Source organism: Mustela nivalis (assembly GCF_964662115.1).
Source record: "Mustela nivalis genome assembly, chromosome: 7".
Classification (NCBI taxonomy): Eukaryota; Metazoa; Chordata; class Mammalia; order Carnivora; family Mustelidae; genus Mustela; species Mustela nivalis.
The window spans coordinates 7,493,560-7,513,049 of NC_139026.1; the positions used below are offsets into that span (position 1 = coordinate 7,493,560).

General features: G+C 39.1%; 1 protein-coding gene across 11 annotated transcripts in view; it reads left to right on the forward strand.

Annotated features, from left to right (window-relative positions):
• Positions 1 to 19,490, forward strand: part of MRTFA (myocardin related transcription factor A) — a 191,227-nt gene that overhangs the window by 14,593 nt on the left and 157,144 nt on the right. For 4 of the 11 annotated variants that reach the window (XM_082739951.1, XM_082739955.1, XM_082739960.1 and 1 more), the window contains exon 2: positions 16,570 to 16,631. The exons of 1 other annotated variant lie outside the window; for it this stretch is intronic. Coding sequence is in view for 2 of the 10 variants with exons in the window: in XM_082739957.1 (XP_082596083.1) it covers positions 18,640 to 18,681 (42 nt within the window). In the remaining 8 variants the exon portion in view is untranslated. Of the gene's footprint in view, positions 1 to 16,569; positions 16,632 to 18,502; positions 18,682 to 19,490 lie in introns of all 11 variants that reach the window. 6 more of the 11 variants (XM_082739957.1, XM_082739948.1, XM_082739961.1 and 3 more) reach the window with 2 other exon arrangements.

A 19,490-nucleotide genomic window follows, 5' to 3' on the forward strand; every position in this document is an offset into this window, starting at 1 on the left:
GGTAAGTTCTTCTTGCTTAGAATTTGTTTCAGCTACTGCTTCTTTGTCTTGTGGATTTACACTGCTGTGGAAAATAGCATGGGCTTAATAATAGACTCTCTTCGTTATAACTTCTTAAATGAGATAAAGGAAAACATTTCAGAATGTCATTCTGGTATAGCTATAGAAATGGCAAATTTCTTCCTTTCTGATTTAGAGTCTGTCAGGGATGAGTGACAATTTCGTTGCTAGAACCATGTTGTTTGTTCTTAGTCTGTAGTTATGTGCTGTCTTCATCAAACTTGATTTTGAAGATATTTATAGGTCACGAAGCAGAATTATTACATATTTTTTCAATCAGAACTTTAAGAAAACTGGTAATCATTCTGTATTGATAATTGTTACTTTCTTGACTGTGATCAGACTGCCCTGAATATTCTGGACAGCTTTCTTCCTCCTGGCCCTCTTTTTTTTTTTTTTTAACAGTGGTTGGAAATTTTTTTTTTTTTTAAGTTTATTTGTTTAAGTAATCTCTGTACCCAACGTGGGCCTCAAACTCATAGCCCTGAGATGAAGAGCCCTTACTGAGCCAGCCAGGAGCCCCCCATCCTTGCTGATTTTTAAAGTTAGCCTCAGGCTTAACTGCTTTACAAAACAACTCTCCTTGATTAATACAATGAGTCATCTGACCTCCAAGTTGTTTTCAGACTTTCCTCTCCTCATACTCTTTTCCAACTTTTCTTTTTTCAATGTCACATTTCTTTTTTTCATTAAGACCTTTTCTTCCTGTTAATATTATTGTTTGTTGAGTGATAGTAGCTGCACCTGATACTGTTTTCTTTTCCATGTTACCTATTGTAAGAGCTGTACCAAGTGAGTTTAGTTAAAGAAGATGGATGATAAATTCTAGCGTGAAGCTGAATATGTAGTACTTCGTTCATAATGGATGGAAGTGTAGTGCTTTAGATAACTGTGGACCCACGTCTTTTCTCCTTCATTTTTCCTTGGCACGTTCCCCTAAAAAGGAAGCCAGGGAGATTAAGAGTTGCTTCTATCTGATAATACCCCAGAAACTTAAGAGGAGGCAGTTCCCATAGAAGCAATCTGAGTCCAATTCCAGAGCTTAATGAACCGCCTTTACCTGTACAGCAGTCAGAGAGTATGTCTCTGTGCTGAGACATCAGGGTGACTTGAGAGAAATTTAACAAGAACCTAAACATGAGGAAAAAAGAAGTGCCTATTTGGAATTGCATATGTGTATAATCTTGGTAGTTTATTTTAATTGGAAAGAATCTGTTATCCTCATCCATAACATTCCTCTGATTTCTCTGACAGAATGGTTTCTTTTTAAGCCCAAGCTAGAATTAATAGCAAACTAAAGAAGGACATTTGTTTATCTGCCATTCTGAATATCCTATTTCAAATACCTCTTATCTTTGGTGGGTTCACAATCTTATTTAGTCATTTTCATTATTCCCAAGATTAACTATACTTTCATTTTACATTCCTGCCTGCAGTGCACGAAGGTTCCAAATTTTCCACATCCTTACCAGCCCTGGTTATTTTGTGTGTGGGGTTTTTGTTGTTTGTTTGATTTCTGGATAGTAGATCTCTTGATGGGTGTGAGGTGATAGTCTTGTAGATGTTTAGTGATTTCATGTATGATGGGTAGCATAGTGTTGTCTCTGTTGATATTATCACGTGACTGTTTTTTCCCACAACAATTATCACTCATGCCTGAAGTGGTTATTACTGTTATTATTTTTACTTGTTACCATAAACTCCGTAATGGCAGAGACTTTGTCCATTTTCATCACTAGTATCCCTAGGGCTGAGATAATGCCTGATACGTTACACTTCCTTGGTGAGTACTTGATGAATGAATGAAAGAGTGAATAATGGAAGTAGACGTGGTGGAGTGGCTAGAATCAAAGATGCGGCATCAGACAGACTTGGGTTTGAATTCTTATTTGCTTGTGTATAAAATAGGCTTGATAATGCCTTCCTCACAGGATTGTGGTGAGATTAAATGAGATCACACATGTAAAACCCTTAGTATAGCACCTGGCACATTGTAATTATCTGATGAGTGGTGGCTAATATTATTAGATATTATTATTAGAGAGAGGTCAGCTGGCTAGCAGGGCATCAGTGGAGTTGGGGTTTAAAGATCCTCATTCAGTCAGTGATAAGTTATATAATACTGAAATAAGTTGTCTAATCTCTCTGGTCTGAGTTTTTTTTGTCTGTAAAATAAGAGCATTAAGTTAGATGACCCTTAAGGGCCCTCCCTTAATTTTCATTTGATCCTTACTGTTGTGACTGTATTCACTCCAGCAATCACTACCACTTTATTTATTTTAAAAATTCAGTTCTTCTTTTTTTTTTTTTTTTTTGAGATTTTATTTATTTATTTGAGAGAGAGAGAAACAGTAAGAGGGCACACAAGCAGGGGGAGTGGGGAGGGAGAAACAGGCTTCCTGCTGAGCAGAGAGCCTGATGCAGGGCTTGATCCCAGGACCCTGGGATCATGACCTGAGCCAAAGGCAGATGCCTAACTACTGAGCCACTCAGGCACCCTCACTACCACTTTATAGTATCCAACTTTAATTATAGATCATTAATTCCAGAATCTGAATCTCAGAAGCATCTAAATAATAGAATTAACTTAAAAGAACTTTGTATTATTTTAGAGGGGAAGAGGGACAGAGGGAGAGGCAGAAAATCCTAAGCAGGCTCCATGCCCAGCATAGAGCCCAAAGTGGGCTCTTGATCTCATGACTCTGCTGTGATCATGACCTGAGCCAAAATCAAGAGTCAGACACTTAACTGACTGAGCCACCCAAGCACCCCCAAAACAATTTTTTTTTGAAGAAAAGATCATTTCATTTCAAAAATTAAATCGTTGAAATAGTTGAAGAATAAGTTGCTGAGTGAGAGAATAGTTGCTGTAGTGAAAAGGTGTAATGATTTAATATGCCAGGTTGTGTATGACCACTCAATGGGCATGGAAGTGGAGAAATGCAGATTCTAATGAAGATTGCAATGATAGTTTGGTGGTTTGCTGAGTTGTGTTGTACTCATTTACTGGAGAGACTTAGTTTGAAGATACCTTTCTGTCCATTTGCTGTGGTGCTGATTGATGGAGGAAATAAAATAATCCTAAGACTTCCGAATTCTGAGATGTGGCTGGTTGTGTCCCTGCTCTTAGCAAATGTGGGACCAGATAGGCAAATTCAGTCTGTCTGAGTTTGAGAGAAAGAACATTTCACCAATTTGCTAAACTAGGTAAGATACATGGCTACATCCCGCAGTTAGTATTATTATTTTTTTATACAAATAACTTGGAGCAGAGAGTAGAAGAAACTAGTTTTTAATAAGTATCTGTTTGCTAGCCACTGCTAGGTGCTTTCATTTATACTGTCTTTGTTTTTGTTGATAGAATGGTTGTTCTAGAATGAAGCTCCTTCGGCTTCATTAAGAGCAAATAACTTGGGGTGCCTGGCTGGCTTGGTTGAAAGAGCAGGCGACTCTTGATCTCAGGGTGGTGAGTTTGAGCACCATGTTGGGCATAGAGATTACTTAAAATCTTGGGGCATCTGGGTGGCTTAGTTGTTAAGCGGCTGCCTTCATGGTCTCAGGGTCCTGGGATGGAGCCCCAGATTGGGCTCCCTGCTCAGCAGGGAGCCTGCTTCTCCCTCTGTCCCTCCCTCTGCTTGTGCTCGCTCTCTCCCTGTGAAATAAATAAATTTTTAAAAACCTTAAAAAAAAAGATTACTTAAAATCTTAAAAAAAAAATTAAAAAAGCAAATAACCATGATAGCTTGTCACAAACACCCTTATCTCTTTGGAGGTGTTTTCTGGTGGTATGTCTCCAAGTAGGTATCCTTTTTTTTTTTTTTTTTATTAATCTTTTTTTCCCCCCAAGATTTTATTTATTTATTTGACACAGAGATCGAGAGACAGTGAGAGAGGGAACACAGACAGAGGGAGTGGGAGAGGGAGAAGCAGGCTTCTCACTGAGCAGGGAGAATGATTCCAGGTAGGAATCTTACATGCTTTCCCCACTGAAAGATGTCACAGTTGATGGTTAGGCCTCCAAATGAAACACATACACGTACATATATGTATATAAACTTATTTTATCTATTAGTACATTGGTCATGTGATAGAATTTCTGTAATTTAGATCTTTATTTATAGATTTGTTTAATGGAAAAAGTATGGATCATTGGAAGCCACTTAACATTGGGTGACCAGGTACGAGCGTCAACTTCTCTGGGCCCGTGTCCTCATCAACAAAATGGGGATGTACTCATCTTGTAGGGATGTTATCCAGATTGAGGGAAATCATGTGAAGAAATCTCCTGGGTATTTTACAGATGTTAATACTGCCTCTCACTTCTTACATTCTAACTTTTAAATAACTGGGTAAAAGATCTTGGCGCGTGACTTAGTTTGTTAGTGCTTTTATTAAGATTGTTAGCCACATGCCCCAGGGATTGACAGTGGAATTTATTTTTCTTTGCTTATCAATTGCAAATGCTATTAGCGGTGTATTCTTGTTCAGTCTTTGGAATGAGAAAACTTTTTTTAAAGCAGAATTAAGTGGATTTGCTTCAGGTGGCTTTCTAAGATCTGGCAAATTTGGATAGGAAAATTAGAATTGCTTTCATAGTGGAGTTCCTACCTGGAACATAGTTTGCAGTGAGAAGAAAGGTTGTACAATTACATACATTCCTTATCAGATGTTTGGTAACGCTTATTTTTGCCTGAAACACTGGAGGAAGTCCTTGCTCCCTTCCTTTCAGTCCAGAAGCTGATTGTGGAATAGGAGATGAATAAATGAAAATTAATCTGACTTTGGCAATTGAAGAATGAGAAGAATGCTAACCCCAAGGCATCTGGGCTTGTTTCTGTTTTCCGGAGATCTCAGAGGTTATGACCCATTAGTTGTAAGCATTAAAAAAACCCAAACACCCCCCCCCCGCCCCCCGCCAACTTGTAGGTGAAGCCTGGACTGAGTAGCAATTTTTAATAAAGATTTTAGGTTGGTAATGGAATTGTAGAGATGATTTCCACTGGCCAAAATTTGATGTTTTGGTTTTACTCATCTACAGTTCTTGGTAAAGATTATTATTCTTTTTCTATCCCTTCTCCCCAGAGTGGCAGGAATGATCTTAAAAACATAAGCTGAGGGCACCTGGGTGGCTCAGTCAGTGAAGTGGCTGCCTTCAGCTCAGGTCATGATCCAGGGGTCTTGGGATCAAGTCCCCACGTTGACTTCCCTGCTCAGTGGGGAGTTTGCTTCTCTCTCTACCCGTCCCCCTTGCTCGAGCTCTCTCTCTCTCTCTCACTATCTCAAATAAATAAAATCTTTAAAGCAAAACAAAACAAAACAAAACAAAAAAAAAAAAACAAGCTGAATCACATCACTTCACTGCCTAGAACCCTCCCCTCAGATGGTTTCCTGTTGCATTTAGAATAAAACCCAGATTTCTTCTCACTACCTACATTGTATGCATGCTTTATTTATGCTGCTCTCACCACTTCTTGGATAGACCTTTCCCCTTCAGTCACTTCCATTATCATCAGCTGGTTTTACTTTCATTCTTTCAACTTTCTTTACCACCATATCTAAAAATTACATTCTGCCCACAAAGTCCCTCCTTTGTTTCCTTTATAACTTAGAGAAATTTATAATTACAGTTGACCCTTGAACAGTGGTGGCTTAGGGGCACTGAGCCCTGTGCAGTTGAAAATCCACATGTAAGTCCCCCCCCTTCCCCATATTTTGTCACATTAAAAATCTTTTTAATCTAAGTTTTTAATCTACCTGAAGTTTATTTTGTAAGTTGGGGTTCTAAATGAACTTTTCCCCCATGTAGATATCCAGTTGTCCTAACACGGTTTAGTCCATCTTGTCCCCACTGGTTTTGGAATGGCATTTCTTTCTTTCTTTTCTTTTCATTAACACATATGTAAGTTTTAACTCCCCCCAAACTTAATAGCCTCTTGACCAGAAGCCTTGCTGATAATATAGCCTTACTGATAATATACAGCCTTACTGGTAACATGTATTTTATATGTTACATGTTTTAACTATTATATTTATACAATAAACTAAACTAGAGAGAAGAATATCTTCTATTTTTCTATTATTCTTCTATTTTCTTCTATATTTTCTAAGAAAATCATAAGAGAAAATCTGTTTATGGTACAGTACTTTATTTATTTTAAAAATCTATGTACAAGGGACCTGTGCAATTCAAACTCATGTTGTTCAAGGTCCAACTATAGTTTTCTGCTTGATGGCTTGCTTACTTATTTGTTTTTGTCTTCCTGTGCTCCAAGATTATAAATAACCCCATGTAGATAGAGACCACGTTTTATCCTTTTTATCTAGCACATGCCGACGCATGCTGGGTATTTAATAAATATCTGTTGAGGTAATGACTTATTTGATAAACTTCTGCTTTATAGAAAGATTCTTTAGCTCATAAAGGAACAGGCATTTACTTGTTGATCTGACAGTCTATAAAATGATAAAGGTCAACATGGGCAAAAAAATGATTTGGTGTTTTTTTTTTTTTTTTTTTTTTTTTTTAAGGTAATGTCTGCATCCAACACGGGGCTTGAACTCACATCGCCAAGATCAAGAGCTGCATGCTCTACTGACTAAGCCAGCCAGGTGCCCCAAATAATTTGTTTCTTTGGGTTATCTTTCACAATTAGTTAAGATGGTCCTTGGGAAGCTTTTCCTGATTGGTCAGGGTTGGATTAGATCTCCCTGTTGTTTGGGCTAGGACGCCATGTATTTGCCTTTTAATTACAAAATTATAAAAAACCTACTAGGTTCCCTGAGGGAGGGAGAATTCAGTTTATCATTTTATCCTTAGCCCTCAGATTGGTGCTTGGCACATGGTAGTTGTGCTCAATAAATACTGGTTTGGTGAGAAATAAGTGTTAAAATTGAGGTGTTTCTTAAGAAAAGAAAAATTTTTACACTGGTAGCTTATGGAGCTCATTGGTCCCAAGACTTTGTTCTTTGTTTTTCATGTATCATGATGTAGGGTTTTTTTTTTTTTAATATTTATTTATTTGACACGGAGAGAGAGATCACAAGTAGGCAGAGAGGCAGGCAGAGAGGAGGAAGCAGGCTCCCCGCTGAGCAGAGAGCCCGATGTGGGGCTCGATCCCAGGACCCTGAGATCATGTGGTGAGCCGAAGGCAGAGGCTTAACCCACTGAGCCACCCAGGCACCTAATGGCATAGGTTTTTAAAAGATCTTTATTATGGAAAATTTCAAACACATTAAAAAAAAAGAATAACAAAATGAACAATCCCCATGTGCCTATCATCTAGCTCCAACAGTTATCAACATATGACCATTCTTGTTTAACCTTGCTCCCCCTTCCTCTGCAGTATTTTAAAACAGATCGCAGACATGATATCATTTCATCTGTAAATACTTCAGAAGGGTATAATCACTTTAAGAACTAGTTAACTCTTGGAAAAACTTGATACAAAAATTCCATTTGTCTCCTTGAATCTAATTGTAGATGCCAGCTGGTGAATTTCCATGTGTTAAACCACTCCCAAGGCTTGACTCACTATTGAAGGCATACACACTTCATTGTAATTGCTTGAGATAGCAGTAGTTTGTTAGAGTATGTTATCATGGTTGTTTCTATTTGGGTAGAGAGAGGTTACCAATAAGTAAAAACTCATATGTCAGAGCTAAGTTTGGAGATGTATAAAATCAGATGATATTTTCTGACCACTGTGCATTACAGGCCTTTGAGATTTTGTCTGGAAAATGAAAATGAAATATGGTTTGTGGATTTATAGAGTAAATTCCTGTAGTTCTTTGTGAGTGAATTTCCAAGAGTCACATTTAGCAGTAAAATGAAAAGGGTGTCAGAAGACTCAGAGCAAGAAAGACTCCTAAGCCTTAGAAGGTTGAGGGTTTAGAACTTGGGCCAGAGGAAAAGTCACACGGCATTGGAAGTGGTTATGGTTAGTTTTATTCCGGAAGTTAAAGTTGTGGCCTAGACCTCTGTAAATAGCCTATTTAAAAGACATTTCCTTTGGGAAGAGAGGCATTCTTTTCTTTTAGAAAATATTTTAAAGGATTAAGTACTATCTTGTAAAATTTGAAGATTGGCACTCAGTGAATGGTTGGACTAGAACAGTGTTTTCTCAAGATCCCAGTTTTTTGTGGAAAAGAAATGAAGTGGGGATGGAAAAGCTCATAAGCACCTCTAACTATTTAACTGGTCACATGAGAGAACAAGACTGATTCTAAGAGTTGCAAGACCCAGCCCTGTTAGGACTGCATGCAGCCTTGCTTCCTCCTTAGCTTGAATCACCACGTGAGTCTTTTGGTAGGAGATGGAGGAGGTGGGGATCATCCCAAGTTAATTCGTGGCAATTTATTTTGAAAATCCATTCTTTTATTCTTGTCTTTTACTCCCATAACAGTTAGGTAATTTCTCTATTAAAGTACTTAGTACACAGTGCTTTGACTAGGGATTTTGTCATACTCATCTGTGTATCCGTAGCATCTAGCACATGGTCACTTGGAAAATATTTGTTGACACATGATGATCCCTTTTTCCAGCCTTGAGATGGTATGGTTTTGTGATTTCTCCAGTGGCCTAGACCAGAAAAATATGGGAGTAATGCTGTTGTGATATAGGCTTCTCTCTGAATTGTTTTCCTTCCTAAATCGTGTTTGTTCTCAGACTCTTAGCCATTCTCTTCTTCTGGGACCTTCCAGGGAACCAGAAGGAGAGACAAATTTGTGTTTAGAGTAAGCAGAGTGTGTCAGACTGTAGTTGGTATGTTAGGATCCCTGGAATCCTCCAGTTGCAGTCAGGATGCAGAATTCCATGTTGAGAACAGATGCCAACAGCTCATTCTCTCGTTATTCTTCCTCATTTACTGAGATTTGACCCCATATCTGTGAGGTGGAGTGGATTTCAGTCTTGATCTTCAAGCTTTAAAGAGTGTGGCCATTGGGAATTAATTGGTGCAAAACGATGAGTATTTATTTTTTCATGTGTGTGGTAACTGCTGAAAATAATTTGCTGTAAAACTGTAGGATCAACATCAAATTAAACCTATGGTTCATTATCTAATACAGGATAGTAAAAGAAATGTTAAAAAACCATTATTTCATCAACCTGTGTTTGTTGGTTGGAAAGTTGGAAGCTGTCTCAGACTCAACATATACAAAACTAAGATGATTCATTTTCCTTCTCTATTTTTCCCTGTCTTATTTTATGTCACATCTACTCTTTCAGTTGTTCTGGTCAAAACTTTGGACCCTATATTTCTCTTATACGCCATATGCAGTCTGCCAGGAAAACTTATGGGACCTGTGTACAAAATATATCCAGATCAACAACTTCTTACCGTTGCTCTTGCTACCACTGTGGTCTAAGCCACTGTCCTCTCTTGCCCAGATTATTGTAGCATTTCCTGATTGATTTCCCAGCTTCTACTCTTCCCTTTATTTTCATCCCAGCAACCTGAATCATTATACCTGCGTGAGACATGTCTCTGTTCAGAAACCCTGCAGTGGCTCTCCATTCCACTCCTGAGGAACTATCTCTAAGGCCTTATTTTATCTGGTCTTCTAGTAACCTTTCTGACCTTACCGACTGCATCCCCCTCGTTCACTCTGCTGCAGCCACCGTTGCTTTCTTGCTGTTCCTTTGAACAGGACAGTCCTGCTAATGCCTTAGAGCCTTGTGTTGGCTGTTCCTGTTTCTTCCTCTAGATAGCCGTGTGGCTAACTCTCATCACTGTCAAAACTTGCTGCTTTTGTCACTTTCTCAGTGAGGCCTACCCTAATCATCTTATGTAAACGTTGTAACTCCTTTGCCTCAGACACTTCTGATTCCCTTTATTGTGACCTTTTTTCCCTAAAACATTCATTATATTTTAAGATCTGTATACTTCCTTTTTTTTCCTTGAGAGTGAGTTTCATGTATTCATTTTGTTTATCTATAAGCTCTGCTTAAATGCTGGTAGACTTAGACAAAACTTTGGTTATTTATAGACCTGTCATGTTCAAGCATCCCAAAGAATGCTGAACCTAAAACCAAGGAAAAGAAAAGCAAGTGCCTTAGATAGTCAAGAAAGAATTTTTGAGCATTGTTGACAATTCCTGAGAAGACTTAAAGTGCCAAAAGTGCTGGCAGTAGTTGGTTCTTCTACAAGTTGAAGAAGTGTGTTGATGGTGCTGGTAGTGTCTGGTTATAAATAGATCAACATTTTTTGAGATGCAGTGGTGAAAGGATATGCAAGGAAGGCAGAGAAAGCAGAGTAGAGTATAGTGGTGGTCACAGTGGACTAGATTTGAAGTGACTAGAGCAGTGAATGAGTGGTAGACTCTTTTTTTTTTTTTTTTTTTTTTTTGACAGACAGAGATCACAAGGAGGTGGAGAGGCAGGCAGAATGAGGGAGAGAAGGAAGCAGGCTCCCTGCTGAGCAGAGAGCCCAATGTGGGGCTTGATCCCAGGACCCCGAGATCATGACCTGAGCCACCCAGGCACCCCATGATTGGTAGACTCTTGAGAACCATGATGGAAGGCAGCCAGATAAGACACATCTTTGTGGAATGGAGATGGACCAGTGCCACAGGAACCTCTTCACATACAAAATGCTTCAAAGCCATAGGCAGAAGGACCCTTTCCTTTGCATATAAATGAAAACCACAATAAGAGACTGCTTGGCACTTGTTAGGAGAGCTATTATCAAAAAAACTGCAAAGAGAAACTGGAACTTTTATGCATCTCTGGTGGGAATATACAGTGGTACAGCCACTGTGGAAAGCAATTTTGTGGTTCCTCAGAAAGTTAAATATAAAATTGCCATAGGATCCAACAATTCTGCTCGTAAGTAATACTCAAAGGAATTGAAAGAAGGGACTTACACAGGTACTCATACGCTAGTGTTCACAGCAGCATTATTCCTAAGAGCCAAAAGATGGAAAACGAAATGTCCCTCCACTGATGAATGGATAAATGAAATGTGGTAATGTACATACAGTAGACTTTAGCCTTAAAAAGGACATTATCGGGGCACCTGGGTGGCTCAGTGGGTCAAGCCTCTGCCTTCGGCTCAGGTCGTGATCCCAGGGTCCTGGGATTGAGCTCCACATTGGGCTCTCTGCTTGGCGGGGAGCCTGCCTCCCCCTCCCTCTCTGCCTGCCTCTCTGCCTACCTGTGATCTCTCTCTCTCTCTCTCTCTGTCAAAAAAATAAATAAAATCTTAAGAAAAAAAAAAAAGGACATTATTTATTTTTTTTTTAATTTTATTTATTTGTCAGAACGCAAGTAGGGGAAGCAGCCGGCAGAGGGAGAAGCAGGCTCCCCGCTGAGCAAGGATCCTGATGTGGACTCAGTCCCAGGACCCTGGCATTACCACCCGAGCTACAGGCCGACTCTTAACTGACTGAGCCACCTATGTGTCCCAAAAAGGAAATTCTGGTACATGTTACAACATGAATGAATCTTAAAGACATTATGTTAGGTGAAAGATTCTGGATACAAAGGGACAGATGGGGCACCTGGGTGGCTCAGTGGGTTAAAGCCTCTACCTTCGGCTCAGGTCATGATCTCAGGGTCCTGGAATTGAGCCCCGCATCAGGCTTTCTGCTCAGTGGGAAGCCTATTTCCCTTCCTCTCTCTCTGCCTGTCTCTCTGTCTACTTGTGATGTCTGTCTGTCAAATAAATAAAATCTAAAAAAAAAATTCAAAGGGACAGATATTGTATAATTCCTCTTACACTTAGAATAGGCAATGCATAGACAGAAAGTAGAATAGAGGGAGGGGAAATGGGGAATTCCTGTCTAATGTTTTGGATGATGAACCATTCTGGAGATGGATAGTGGTGATGGTTGCACAATATTGTGAAGGCACTTAATGCCACTGAATTGTACACTTGAAAATGTTTAAAATGGCAAATTTCATGTGAAGTATATTTTAACACACCCCCCCACTCTCCCCAAGAAGCCCTCTCCTTTAGGTGTAGCTATGTATACACGTGGGTAGGAGTATGCATAGGGAGGGCACAGATAGGCTGTGCCACACTGAAGACAGGTGTCCCCGTATAGATGCTCAGACTTCCCTGATGGTGGAGATGTGCTCTTTCTGGTAATGCAGTAACCAGCTCAGTCATCTGATTCCTTCTCCTGCAGTCGCATCTGTAAGCATAGGGGAGTCATTCAGTCATTAAGAAAATGTTACATTTTAGGGCGCCTGGGTGGCTCAGTGGGTTAAGCCGCTGCCTTCGGCTCAGGTCATGATCTCAGGGTCCTGGGATCGAGGCCTGCATCGGGCTCTCTGCTCAGCAGGGAGCCTGCTTCCTCCTCTCTCTCTGCCTGCCTCTCTGCCTGCTTGTGATCTCTCTCTGTCAAATAAATAAATAAAATCTTAAAAAAAAAAAAAAAAGAAAATGTTACATTTTATAAGAAACTCGATGGGGCACCTGGGTGACTCACTCCTTAAGCATCTGTCTGCCTTGGGCTGCCCAGGTCATGACCCCAGGCTCATGGGATCCAGCCCCGCATAGGGCTCCCTGCTTGGGAGAGCCTGCTTCTCCCTCTCCCAGTGCTTGTGTTGCCTCTCTTGCTGTCTCCCTCTCTTTGTCAAATACATAAAACAAAACAAAACAAAACTTGAAATTGTTTCTGGAAAGGAGTACTGGAAGGCTGGGGTGGGAAAGAAGCCTATTTTTTACTATATACCTTATTGTGTGTTTAATTTTTTCAAAATTTGATAGAGAGAAAGACCACAAGCTGGGGGAATGGCAGGCTGACAGAGAGGGAGAAAGAAGCAGGCTCGCTGCTGAGCTTGCAGGGCTCAACCCCAGGACCCTGGGATCATGACCTGAGCCAAAGGCAGGGGCTTAACCCACTGAGCCACCCAGGCATCCATGTGTTTAATTTTTTTTTAAAAATCATAGTTATATATTAACAGTTTTTGAAAATTAAAATAATCTATTGTTGGGGCGCCCTAAATATTAATTGTTCTTTAAACTCTCTTTCCAGGTTAAATTGATTACTGGAAAGGAAAGCTTTTTGGTGGATGTGAAAGGGAACAGAATACTTTGCTGCTTGGAGGTTTCTAGTTTCTTCTAGAGGAGCTTATGGATACTTCAACAGTGATCTTTTTTGACTGTCTCCTTTTGAGACTCTCTAATAGCTCCAGCCTGGGCTAGACTCTGAGGGGCTGTGTGGGCTGACCTTTCTGACTCCTCCACTTCCTCCAGGAGGCCCAGTCTACTTATGGCTCTTTGTAACTGGAAGAAAGACTTAAGCAGGGAAATGAGCAGAATGAGATTGAATTTTTTCTGGTAGGTGTTCAGTTTGAGAAGGTAGGAGGTAGGTGACCACACCTTGCTGGCTTAAACACTGCGCTTCACTGATTTAATTAGGAATTGTTTTTTCTCTTCTGTTTTTGATATTGGAATCAAACCTTTATATTGATTTTCTTTCCTCTTTCTTTATTTCCTTTTTTCCTCTTTCATCCCATTTTTTGCTTTCTTTTTAATTCTTTGCATCCTTTGCTCCCCAAATGAGGCAGTAGCCTTCTTTCAGGTGAACTGCTTGTTTGAAAGAAGATCCTGAATTTTGTGAAATTATTTATTTTTGTGTGTATGAAGTTCATATTTTAGAAGATGAGGACAATCTCATCTTACTTAGGTTGTAAAAATTATTCTCATTTCCTTTGGAATGTAAGGGAAACTTTTTAAAGCTGCATTTCCAATGGAGATTCTTTGTGAGCGTGTTTTGAGCCAAAAGCCTTGAAAATAGCTGGCAGAATTTTCTAATGCCTCAATTTTTAAGGAGCGGCCTCTTTCCAGAACATCAGGGCACATACATCTAATTTTTAAATTTTTTTCAAAAGTTAGGGAAAGTATAGGTATTTACATTTTTTCTTCTGTTGTAATTTCCAGAACACTTTCTATCTTCATAAAGCATTGTGTTGTGTAGTATGTAGTAGGAAAAATACACTGGGCTAGTGATCAGATTTGGGCCCAAGTGTTTCTGTTATCAAGTCACTGAACCTCTTCTAGTCTGGTTTCTCAACTGAGAATAAAGGGATTGGATGTGTGGGCTTCCACGGTCTGATTATAAAGTTTTAGTCATTCTAGGTTTTATTGGCATTTCTCTAAAGCCAGTAATATAAAAGATTAGAAGAACTTTGCTTATAAAACTGTTCACATGAAAACTCATTTCAGTGTAACATAAGATTTGGATTCTAAAGGGGATGACTGAAACAACATTTTTATAAGATGGTCTCGTGTAGAAATCAGTTTCAAAATACATTCTCTGGCAACATTGATCTAAAATCCTGGATCTCATTTTGATATTAATAATTGTAAGTAATTTGTCATTATCTTTTATCATCTTTTTCTTCATCTATTTTTAAAAGATAACCTATCACTCTGTAGGAGTTGACATTTTCTGTTATGGCTTCCCTTGAAATACTACTGCTTTCATCTTTCTCCCTTAAGTGTCTTTTCCTGAGAGTGCAGGATTGAGTTCATACCTTTGCATAATGATTTAGGGAGTATTTTAAGCTTGGCATGTTAAAACCTGGCTGACTTCATTAATATGTGGGCAAACCAGCACATTAGAACATTTTTAAAGTTCCAAGCCACACGTTGTGCTTTAAGTGAACTTGGACATGTATAAAAATTAATATTTAAGCATTGAATAGCACAGACATTCGAATTGCCCGTTGTCCTGGGTGACTGATTTTCAGTAAGGCTCTTGCTTGCCCTGCACATTTCTTCTATGCTTTAAACAGTGCCAAGAGCAGAGCCAGTAGAGGGTTTATTCCTTTGGCGCTCTGCTACTCCCTGCTTTCGGCAGGCAAAAAGGCTGCTGTTTTACATCTTAAACTCCTACCATATGGAAAGTTTCTATAAATAAATCATGGATTTATGATTGGACTTCTAAATCTGTAACCTCTACGATCCATGACTAAAGCCAATATGAACACCTACTTAAACATACAGACTGCGAATGAAACTGGCGCTATTTCAGTGAGTATGGTCTCCGGCCACAATATCTAAATTATCAATTCAGTTAATTTCTTCTGGCTCAGTTGGCATGAATGGGACCTCATTTTGTTGTCAAGCAAAAACTAGTGAGCTCGGTAGTTTTTAGTGAATCCACTTTGACTTTTTGTACCTGAGTTGTTAGCATAATTATGTGGCAGATGTATTCATGAAAATGTAGAAGTGCATTAGATTTTGACACACTGAATCATTTAAATGTATTAAAGGAGCTGACATTTTAGAGGAATCCTATTTTTATTTATTTTGTAAACAGTCAATTGGTATTTCAGTCAACAAGAATATAATGGGCACCTGTTATATGCCAGACACTTGTTAGGTCTTATGGAACACTGAGTTATATGAAAGATGGTTTCTGTTAGGACATGTAAGAGAAAAGGAAAAAAGGAAACCTGGGGACCATAAAATATTTTATTGCTCTAATGGAAAGATGGACAAATGCCATGTGAGTGTGGTGGAGAGGCGAGTAGATTAACTCTGGGGAATTGGAAAAGGCTTTAGAAAAATATTTCAATTGGATCTTTAATAATTAAAATCATTTCCAAGTGGCTATATTGTATTGAGTGCCTACCATATACTAAGATTAGTTGATGTTACTTACCAGGGAAAAGGGGGGAAGAACATTTTATTATGTAGTAGGAAAACATTGGGACTATCAAAGATTGTCCCAGAAGTAAGAAGTTTGGTATTAGCTAATGGGACAGGGGAGGGAAATGAGTGGCTGGGTGGGATCAGACTATGACGGATCTCAGATACACGGTGTCTGTCCTTGCCACCGTGTTTTTTATATCATTTCCTTGCCTGAAAAGCCTTTCTCCTCTTTGCTGCTATACCTGTTTTTAAAGGTCCAGCTTTTATGCTAAACTTTCCTCCCCTTTTTTCAAAGCTTATTATTTTTACTGAATGATTGTACAAAAGGATGTACCTCAAAAGGGCATTCTGTTTCTTGAAGCATTTCTTCTATTATAGTCTGATCTTCCCAACTAGTTTCTCCTAAGGGTCAGAGGATGAATCCTCTTTAGCACACTGTGGGGACTCCAGGAATATGTAATAAATGGATGAATATGAAACATTTCTAGATATGTCAACCATTGAAACAGCCCAGCTGCAGTAGTTGAGATCACCTGTGTTTATTTAAAAGCCATTTTTTAACACCAGTAAGAGCAATTTTCAGAGGTATAGGTCAGTTGCAATTTGGATATAAAATGACTTAATAAGAGTAATTATCTCATAGGGTTGTTGAGGATTAAATTAGTATTTTTAAGTGCTTAGAACAGTGGCGTAGCATATATAGTAAGTGCTCAGTCAAGTGTTAGCTACTGTTTAACTCCACCTATTTGGGCCTTTTTGCCAGTGACAGAGCTCAACCACTGTTGTAGGCATGAAGAAGATAGGAGATAAACAGCTTTATACCTTTGAAACCAAATGCCCTTTAGGAACTTCAAGAACTGCTTATATTGCATGAACTTTTATTTTTCTCTTTGTGTTTTAGTGATCGAGGGGTATGGTTGGCATGGAATTGAATTTCATCTGTCTGTGGGAGTTGTAAACAAGGTAGGTCCCAGGTTTATTTGCTTTTTCCTGCTCCTTGCCTAAGCTGTTTTGTTAGTATTTTCAATTCTACTGAGCTAGAATAAATCATAGCCCCATGATGGGCTGTCTTTATTGATTATCTAATGTTGTGGACTATGTCTAGTGTCTTTTCAGAATTTATTGAATGCCGAGAAACAGCACAACCAGTTAAAAATTTGGGTGATTATAGAACAGAACCATGAATTCACACACATGCGTGTACAAACCATGATTCAATCGTTGGGAGGCCAGAAGTTCTTGTATTAGAGCCATTATGTAAACCACCTTGGGGTAATGGCTAGTGACAGGCTAGCTAATTCTTCTGGTTACTCTGACACTCAGTAGCTTATGTGAATGGTAGACTAAACGCAACAAAAGGCCTGTTTTGACAGTAGCCAGGCAATCATGGCAATTACAAATTTTGTTACTGATGACAGAATCTGTCTATCTGCACCCACTAGAGTTTGATTTGACACATTATGCTTGTGTTCTAGCTTCAGCTCTGTGCTAAACAAAAATACACCAGATATGGCTTGGGCTCCTATATCTGTCTTGTGTCAGATGCCCACAAAAAAGCTATAGATGGCAGCTTCACACAGCTCTGCAAATCTATTTCTGTCAGAACATTTCCTGTCAAAGTAAGGTAGGGCTAGTTCACATAGTTCTAGTTTCCTGTGGTCTTAGGTATGTGGAGATCCCATTGCTCATTGGTGCAGGAAACTTGGATCACTCAGAGAGTGAACTTGATAGCCAATAATAATAATAATAATAATAATGACACTACTCCCTACAACCCTCCCAACCAGGAACCCTGTGAACTTGAATATAAGGTTCTGTGGGTTGATGACAGCCTTGGACTCTTGCACCTAAAACAGCAAAAGTTCTTGAGACAACTTGCAAGAATAGCAATCATAAATACATTCCCATAAGGAAAGACAGTCGAGTTACCATTTTCTTTTTTTAAGTAATCTTTATGTCCAGTGTATGGCTTGAACTCACAGCCCCGAGATCAAGAGTTGCATGCTCTTGATCAGATGCCTCACTGAGCTACTTTTCTGTAGCAAAGGGAACCATGGTCTTTGGAATTGACACTACTGCCTAGGCAGCAAGGTAGGGGGGTTTGATGAAAGTTTAACTTCTGCAGATGATTTCCCTTCATTATCATGTAGAGACCTGAATGTTGGGTCTGGTCTGGGTGGTCACTCAGGAGATTCTCTTCTGTTTTCCTGCTTTTTTTTTTTTTGGGTAGTAATAAACAGGAACTATTTCATGGAAATACTGTAAGAATTAATGGAAAGGAAAGAAACTAAAATTTACTGACCTCCTACTAAGGATTAGGCATACTACTGTAAATGCTATTAGGCATGCTATTTTCACACTATGTTCTTTTATTGAAATATATAAAGTTCATTGATGTTATACTTTTTCAAGTCTGAGTGTTTATAACCTCATTGATATCACCACCTTGAGCTATTTTGACCTTTATTGTAGCCATTTAGAGGAAAGCGAGTTAGATATTGGTACAAATGTTGCTTCATTTATGTTATTTATGTCTTCATTATGTCATTTATGTCTGCTAGAACCTTCTTTTGTGGAGAAGAAAAAAAAAGAAAATGCCTACACAGATTGGGGGAATTTTTTGTTTTTGTTTTTATCTAGAAAATAAAAACAGACTTGCTACTGATTTAGCCAAAGGCAGAAAGGAGACTAGCAGGTCTGAAATTAGAGACACCTGTGCTGTTTTGGGAAGTTGAGACTCTTGACCCAGGCTTTGCTGATGTTGATGCAGGGGAGGTCAGAGTAGGTTAATATTTTCATAGCTCAAAGCAAATGTGAATTGTGGTTGTTTATAGGTGCAGTTTTGCTTGATCTCTGTAGTTGCACGTGGGTAAGTAAAATACAGCGCTACTATCTCTGGCAGCTTCTGCAAAAGCCCCTGAACCAATGCAAATTATTATTATTCAGAAATACCAAAAAATCCCCCATTTGGATGTTTTGCTGGCTGAGGGAATTGACTGTTGTCATCTTACTGGTAAAGAAATTGTCTTACATTCTTTTGGGGCGCCTGGGTGGCTCAGTGGGTTAAGCCGCTGCCTTCGGCTCAGGTCATGATCTCAGGGTCCTGGGATCGAGTCCCGCATCAGGCTCTCTGCTCAGCAGGAGCCTGCTTCCTCCTCTCTCTCTGCCTACCTCTCTGCCTACTCGTGATCTCTCTCTGTCAAATAAATAAATAAAATCTTTAAAAAAAAAAAAAGAAATTGTCTTACATTCTTTTAAGATGATTCTAGATTTGATTTTCTGCTTTTAAATTTCCTCTTGAAATGCTGTTCTGATAGGAGGTACCATCTCTACATCTCACACCTATGCAAGGGCGTGGGATTAGAATAAATTGTTACCGCTCTCCTAGGTGATAGGACGTTAAGTCGGAGTTTTCCTTCCCCTGATTCCACATTGAACGTCTCCCAATCTGTTGTCTTTTTACTCTTAAGACGGTAAGCTTTTGTGGTCTTAGCAAGGTTTATAGTGAGTAACCCAGTGACACAATACTGTCCTTTATTGGGCTGAAATGGAAACATTAGTATTTCTGAATCTGTGCAGTTTTCATTTTTATTTTCCTGTCTGTAGAATGAATTATTGTACTTTTTCTCCTCACTGCTTTCTTTCTTCAGTCAGAAACTCTAATTCCCCCTTCTTGCTTGAGCAAACAAATACCAGTTTTTAAGAAACAGCTTTATTGATATGTAATCTATATACTGCAAAATTTGCCTGTTGGAAGTGTACAAGTCAATGATTTTTAGTAAGTTTGTAGAGTTGTGCAACCATCGCTACACTCCAGTGTTA